This window comes from Watersipora subatra, chromosome 6 (genome assembly GCF_963576615.1).
Source record: "Watersipora subatra chromosome 6, tzWatSuba1.1, whole genome shotgun sequence".
Taxonomy (NCBI): domain Eukaryota; kingdom Metazoa; phylum Bryozoa; class Gymnolaemata; order Cheilostomatida; family Watersiporidae; genus Watersipora; species Watersipora subatra.
The window spans coordinates 30,172,876-30,180,992 of NC_088713.1; the positions used below are offsets into that span (position 1 = coordinate 30,172,876).

At 34.3% G+C, this 8,117-nt stretch overlaps 1 protein-coding gene across 1 annotated transcript in view; it reads right to left on the minus strand.

The window, feature by feature from the left end:
• LOC137398483 (G-protein-signaling modulator 2-like) overlaps positions 1 to 8,087 on the minus strand; it is a 74,257-nt gene extending 66,170 nt beyond the window's left edge. Inside the window, exons 1-2 of the mRNA XM_068084601.1 lie at positions 7,921 to 8,087; positions 2,091 to 2,199 (exon numbers count right to left, since the gene is read on the minus strand). Coding sequence (XP_067940702.1) covers positions 2,091 to 2,193 — 103 coding nt within the window. The 5' untranslated portion in view covers positions 2,194 to 2,199; positions 7,921 to 8,087. The remainder of the gene's footprint in view (positions 1 to 2,090; positions 2,200 to 7,920) is intronic.
• Positions 8,088 to 8,117: the final 30 nt, after the last annotated feature.

An 8,117-nucleotide genomic window follows, 5' to 3' on the forward strand; every position in this document is an offset into this window, starting at 1 on the left:
ACAAAAACTCGGCCTATTGCACTCTGCGCTCTAAGCGCAGAGTTTAACAACCCGTCTGTTAATGCTGCGAGCACGAATATCGGTCGGTAGAAAATAGTACAAAATAATAAATAAATTGAATATAATTATAACTGCATGTTAAACTTTAAGATATGTCTGATGTTTTGAAATTTTAGACATAAAACCCGTATCAACAAACCTGATACCTGAAAACCTCGTTGGCCAAAAAGTACTCGTGCCCAGCACTACCAGCTACCCGATACTCGAACGGAAGGTGGCAAGTCAAAACTCGTCGACGAAGAAGTACTCGTGTCCAGCACTAGTGTAGAGACACTTCGGTGTGCCAGCAACCAAGTGCTACGGTGGCAAGCAGATCATGTTTCCATAGGCATATGTCTGCTTATGAAGCAACAAGAAAACAAGACCTATGCGCGCACACAAGTGTGACACTGTTTGTTGATAAGGCCGCTTTCTTGGCACAAAGAAAGAGAATTGCCCAGGTATTTTGTTTCCAAACAGTGACACTGAACCATGACAGAACGAGAGTGACACGGCTGTTTTCATGATTGCATTGCAGCGCCATATGGGAGTGTGGCATTATAATATCGCTCTATGGAAACTTACTAGATAAATTTCTCAGCGATCTTTCGGTATTTGCACCCCTTTTATTCAGCAATAAATGCCATAGGCCGACTCAAGGCATTCTCACAGCTAAAAAGACATCTGACCAAACTTACAAGATATTTTAATCAGGAGTAATCTTCTCATGAACTGTGTATTATAATGCGCAATATAACGATCCACTAAAAGGTTTCACACCATGGGCAAAACATTAGATAGTTTTATCTGAGGCTCTTGTAAAACTTTATTGAGCACACTGACACCTCGTCATGTATAAGCAGGTGCCCTGATCCTAGACAGTGTTAACAACAATCCATCAGCTGTGAAAGTACTTAGAATACTCCAATTCCTTTGTAAATGAATCTCTGAGCTCGTAGAAAACAATGAAAATTATGGAAACCTAATAAAGTGAATAGTTCGTATTTCCAATTTTTAACAGCTGACTTGTATAGATGTAAGTACGGATGATACACATGTAGAGACTATGTAAGTACTTAAATTATATAAAAAACTAAATGTTAAAGATGGACTTGCAACCAAATTCACATTACAGTTGTTTGGTATGAAAATGTTCACCATGTCTTACTCTGCTGTGTTGTAGGTGCAAAATATGTGGAAATGTGATTACAAGCTCTTAAAAGCTAAAAAAAGAACAGTTAATCGCAGCCATCACGAAAACGCCGTAGATCGGAAATCATCTACTAAATATGGTTACAGTATGGTCTATTCCATAGTTATTAATAACAAATGCATAGCAGGCAGCTTTCCAATGCACCATCCTATACAGGGCAGACCAAAGAAAACAAATCTGAAGCTGAACTTGACCTATGTTTGACCTTCCTGAAGGCTGCAACCTGAGGATAATTATTAATGTCTGGAACTAAAAGTAACCACTTGTTCGAAAAACAAATTTAACACAAGTTATTCGGATGTGAGACTTATTTAACACAAGTGAACTGTAATCAGCATATATTATAATATTTTCCCAATATTCTAAGCATATTAATAATACAGTCATACACCGACCTACCAATATGACTCATTTATCGAGTATGACCTTGAGTATGACCCCAACATATGAAAAAATGGAAATATGAGCAAAAACTTTGAGCGAGTTTCAACTTTGAGATACGAGTAACCTTTGCGATACAAGCATACGAGCCGGCTCAAGATGGCTACTATATGGCCACGTATGCGGCATTTTGCTTTTGAGAACAGCATTGATTGGTCTTTCTCCTCAAATCAGTTTCAAAAACTTTTTTAAAAGGTTGACTAAAAGTTATAGAAAACGTGAGGCAAGAAGCGTCCAACCGAGGTTTTTTAAAGATAACAAATTTAGTTAAATTTCATTATATTTTTAATAAAATCGAATAAAACATTAAAATGAGAAAATTAAAGAAATTGTAGTAAAAGATCAGTTACTTCTTTGAAATTGGAAACGAAACGAGTTCAATAAACAACTGACTTACCAGATTTCACAGCTGCCTCAAAAAACTGTACTCCATTCACACAATCTCCAGACTTGCAGAGTCGTTCTCCCTCCAACGCGAGCTGAAGACATGAGCCTTCCATGCAAACCTACATCAACAGATGATGCAGTGCTGAGACAAACAGCGTAACATTAAATTTATATGCATATTAATTGGCAAGGCTGGGCTACAAAACAACGAATACATCAACTCATAACATAAACTACTGCTATGACTACACACTACTAAATGACACTTTGGGTTGATAAATACATTGATCATGAAAAAGATTTCTGGTGAGACGCTGAGTTTGTCGGAATTCCCATCACCATTATTACCATTGGTATTGTTAGTACGATTATAAAACTATCCTAAGCATAATAATTTGAACTGTTATACTCAAAGTGAAAATGACTACAATAAAAATAGGCTACAAAAACATCTTCGGGACCAAAAAAGTGACAAGCAACTACTTTCAGTAACTTTTATGATTCAGATCTTTCATGGTTTGTGTCCTCACATGTTTTCGTTTTTTCACTTAACAGTTGAAGGTCTTTCTCATTCAACTCACAACCTCAGTTGTATACAACCTCTTACAGCTATTTTGAAAATATAATTGCATTGTTAATAATCGTCCTTCTAATATTCTATCTCTTAACTGAGAAAAGTAAACAGATTAGTAAATAAAGTAAATAAATAGATTTTATTGGCTAACTGCTGCCCTTTTTGTCTCATCATTCAAATTTGTCATATCATTCTTGTATGGCATAATTTGGAAAACATTTTCATTTTAAAATAAAATAAATGCTAATGAAGTCATATATATACATAAACAATTTTGCTGAAGTTTTTTAGTGAGAAGTTCCAATTGAAAATGGTGACCTTCACATCAGTTACAGGGAAATCTCAAACAAAACCAGCTCGCACCAGACATGAACATAATGAAATAATTATTAAGTCATTGGGAAACAGCTGCTTCAGTCCACCCAAAATGCATCAGTTTCCTTCCTCTTGATGCAGCCACTGTATTAGATATTGAGTTTGTTTACAGTAACACATGCTAACCTCTGTGACTTCCTGTTTAACAAGTACTGCTCATCGATGCGCTAGCCAATTGACAGGTAATATTCATCCACATATTATTTATTTTGTATGTTTTTTAAGTTAATAATGTGGTTGGTAATTTAAAATAAATGTATTAATACATGACTATGTTTATAAATATATCACTAAATATAAATATGTAATATATTTATATAATAAACATAAATAAATATATCACTTCACAAATTCTAAATTTAATTGATGCAATCGGACACATGAGGCTTGTGCTGTCATACTAATGCCCTTGAAGTTTATGAACCATGATATGTGGAGGGGACATGTAAAAAAGAAATAAGGCCTAATACATGGATTTATCGAAGATGATGTTTGTAATCAATTTTAGCTCGGGATCTTGCATAAAATTTTAAGTACAGAAAATGGTCTGGTGTTCTAATGTCTCTTAGTCTGGTTTCTTGCGGCTTTTGATCGATTGATTTGATTGATTGCTTTATTGTAAGTAATTTCTTTGGTAAGCTTACTTTTATCCCTATTAATTTTGAATTCTATTCTAGTTTTAGACTATAAACCAATTATTAACATCTACGTTGTTATTGTGAATGTTGCAAGACCATAAAAAAGTTTTATAGAGTTTGCTCTGACATAAATGCATTCTTTAACTCATTCGCACCCAAGCGCGAGTTAACTTGCCTATTTATAACGTTGCTAAGCACCCAACGCGAGTTAACTCGCATCTGAAATCTACCGACTCCTTGCACCGTTATTTTCAAATTATCAAAAATAGTTTCTGATTAGTTAGAAAGAAAAATTTTTGGCCAATCAGAGAAACTTTAAATTATGCCTCTATGACGTCCCTGGCAAAAATTATAGGCCCTAACCAAATTAGTACACCCATCTCAATATCTACCAAAACCAGAAATCACCGTGCTAACTTGAAATTCTATCGTTCGCGATAATTTTTTTCAACTCCAGAAGTAAATATGCAGATTCAGAAGTGGTAAGACATTGAAAGACTGCATAAATTAAATTAAAACATTATTTTTAATGTTTCTAAGTTTTTATCAACTTTTAATTTTGCCAATTTGAATCGTTATGCTAAAAAAAAATGCAATCTTCAGGCTGGCAGCCGCAGTCAGACTAACGTTATCCTTCAGTTTCGATAGGATCATATTGATTCTTAGAGCTGTCTATGAATTCTGAAAAGTCAAGAACACAGTTGGTGAACATATTTTTATTATTTGAAACATTTTCATGACGTTTTATTTGAGTTATAATGGCATATAGATTTGCTATGCTTTTGTTTGAAGGATGATACTCGTGAGGAAAAGTTAGAGTTTCATGATTTTCATGTTCATGACTAACTGCATATGTATCAATAATACTCATAACTATGTATTGTGTGTAATAAATAAGTAATTTCAGTCAAACTTTGTATATTTTGCAACTTTTATGGTGCAAATCTAACTTTGTTTCAGCAAATGACAATGTTTTCAAAATTGGAGATTTTCTGAAACTACCTTCTTTGAGGCACGAATTTATATAAAAGAGATATGAGTTGTCTATATTAATATAATATAATTTGAAAGAGACTTGGCTGGTTCTTGTGAAATTTGAATGAGTAAATTATCTCAAGTCTGTCTCCTGTAGTTGTAATTTGAATTACGGCAACTTCCAGAAAAATCAGCGGTATCTGGGGCTAATCGCCTAGAAATTAGTCGGGTGCGAATGAGTTAAAGGTTGACTTGCAACAAAATTCACATTACAGTTATTTGATATGAAAAGATTCACTGTCTTACTCTGTTGTGTTGTAGGTGCAAAATATCTGGAAAGGTGATTACAAGCTCTTAAAAGCTCAAAAACGAACATAAAATCGCAGCCCCACGAGACCGCCGTAGTTTGGATTCCCTTTTCAAAACGGCTCAAATGTGATGTAGTTGTGAGAGATGGTTTCTGTTTACACTTCCATGCAATCTTATTCGTCGAAATATTTTTGCAAATATACTTCACGCACTCAATAAAACCATGTCTATTGTTCTTACGCGTCAGTTTTATCGTTATCGTAATGCTGTCACTTTTAGCAGTGATATCCTATAACTTCCCGTAAAAATTCATTAAACATTTTAACTTTACCTCGAAGGAGTACATATCATTGTATGATAATCATGACGAGCCTGTTGGTCACCTGTGGTAATCGAAAAGTGCTGCAAAAATTATTTGCGCAGTATTGGGTCACATGATCAGATTACGACTTGCCAATTAGACCAGGCCGAAACAAAACTGTAAAGTAGCGAGCATCTATAATTGATACGGGGTCTTCGGTAAAACCCGAAATGTTTGTCATAAACTAGTACTACGATAAGTTTTATATTGAGCTTTGTATTGGCCTTTCAATTCTCGTGAGAACATACGTGACAAGACGATAACCAAATTTCGTGATTACATCATCGAAATAAAGAGATTCTAATCTACGGCAGCTTTTCGTTTTTGAGCTTTTAAGAGCTTGTAATCACATTTCCACATATTTGGCACTTACAACATAACAGAGTTAGACATGGTGAATCTTTTGATATCAAATAACTATGATGTGAATTTCGTTGCAAGTCAACCTTTAAGATAAGTTGATGAACGCAATTGAAAAATCATACTCTCAACCAAAACCAAAATTTGAAACATTCAAAATGTCATGTGTATTATGGTTATATGTTTTATGCTTTTTTTATATATTATTGCTATTGTTATTATTATACATGTATTATTGTTATATATGTATTATTGTTATTATTATATATATATTATTGCTATTGTTATTATACATGTATTATTGTTACCGCTCATGATCAACTTGAGTGCAAATGCAAGTTGTTTGAAATATGGATGGTTTTGCCATTATGAGTGAGGTTTTAGTGACAGGGGCACACCATTGCACGACAAAGTGTTTCACATTTTTATGTAGTAGCAGAATCATTACATTTTTGGTGCAAGTTAGTTATTCTGGTTTGTTGGAGAAAAAATTCTAAAATTACAACTTATTCCCAATAAAAAACTCTAATTGCAGGCAAGATAATTAAAACAACATGTAAACAGAGTTAAAGATTGACTTGCAACAAAATTTACATAACAGTTATTTGGTATCAAATGGTTTACCATGTCTTACTCTGCCGTGTTGTAGGTACAAAATATGTAGAAATGTGATTACAAGCTTTTAAAAACTCAAAAACGAACAGTTAATCGCAGCCATCATAAAACTTCCTCTCAGAAACTTCCTCCGCTCAAATGGGATGTAGTTGAACACAATGGCTTCTGTTTACACTTTCATGCAATCTCATTCGTCGAAATATTTTCACAAATATACTTCACGCATTTAATAAAATCATGTCTATCATCCTTACGCCTCTATATTATTATCATTGTAATGCTGTCACTTTGAGCACTGATACCTCAAAGCCTAGCCTATAAAATTAGATTAATTATGTATATTTAACCTTAGCTCGAAGGAGTGCATATTATCCTCTGATTACCATGAGGAGCCTGTTGATCACCTGGGATGGTTGAAGAATGCTGCAGAAGTTGTTTGCACTATTTTGCGAGAAATATTGGTCTGATGGTCAGATTACGTCTAGATGATTAGACAAAGCTGAAACGGAACTGTAAAGTAGCAAGCATCTATATTTGATAAAAGCTTTCTGGTAGAACCTGAAGTGTTTGTCATTTATACGTGCTAATATGAATGTTTTATACTGAACCTTTTATTGGCCTTTTATTTCACGTGATAACATGTGTCAAAACAATAACCACGTCGAGTTGAATGTCATTGAAATAGAGGGATTCCAACCTACGCACGTTTTTATAACTTCGTTTTTGGAATTTTAAGAGCTTGTAATCACATTTCCACATATTTTCAACCTACAACACAGCAGAGTAAGACATGGCAAACCTTTTGCTACCGAATAACTGTAAAGTAAATTTTGTTGCAAGTCAACCTTGAAGTACCATCTCTTGTGGCCACCAACAACACCAGTATCACAGACAAAACTGCGAAATACGCCGCAGAACCATCCAAGCATAGGGACAGCAGGCAAACACCGAAACATGCCTGCAGAAACAAACACCATATTCCCCATCAATATGTGCCTGGGTGTCTGGCACTTACCATTAATTTTATTCCTAATGTCATATCGGTACAATTGTATATTTAAGAGTTATTGGTGTGAGTAAGTTGGCTGCTGGATATTTGAGTACTTGTGTTGAAGCCATGTGAATGTGAGTATTTGTTGCTGATTATCAGTGAAGCTGATGTAGAAAGAATATAAGTGAGATTAAGTGTCTCAAATTCACAAATGAAACATGACGAAGTTGTAGGAAATGGCAATACTCGTACCGACATATATAATCTGACAATATAAAAGTGTGCTAAAATATTTATTCAAACTTTGGTTTATATAATTTTCGATACTAAGAAATAATTATTTGAATGCACGTACTCAAACCACGCATTCAAAAGTTACAGAACTTAACTCTGTAACAACAAATAAAAATATCTACTACGATAGCTTTTTGCTTCGAACAATTCGAGACATCACAGGGCACACAACCAAAACTCAATAATCCTAAGCAGCAGTGTGCTGCTCTCCAAATTATACCCTGACTAGAAAAACCCAATAATTAGAGGCTTCCCTTTAGATTTAAATTAAATCGCTAGTAAGTTCTACCTCGTCTCAGGTAAGAGTTTACAAAAGCATAAAAACTGATATAGGACTATGGTTCTTACCTGAGGCCTACCAGCCAATTGGTGGTATTAAATATACACTAACAGATCATCTAATTTAAACGAACATGATTAACTACGGTAAAACGACCATGAGTTTTCTTCATTTAAATAAATATTGAACGATTGCTAGATTTATAAATACAGAAAACGTTGAAGACCCACGAAAATCCCGAATTCAACTTTGTAGAATAGTTTTT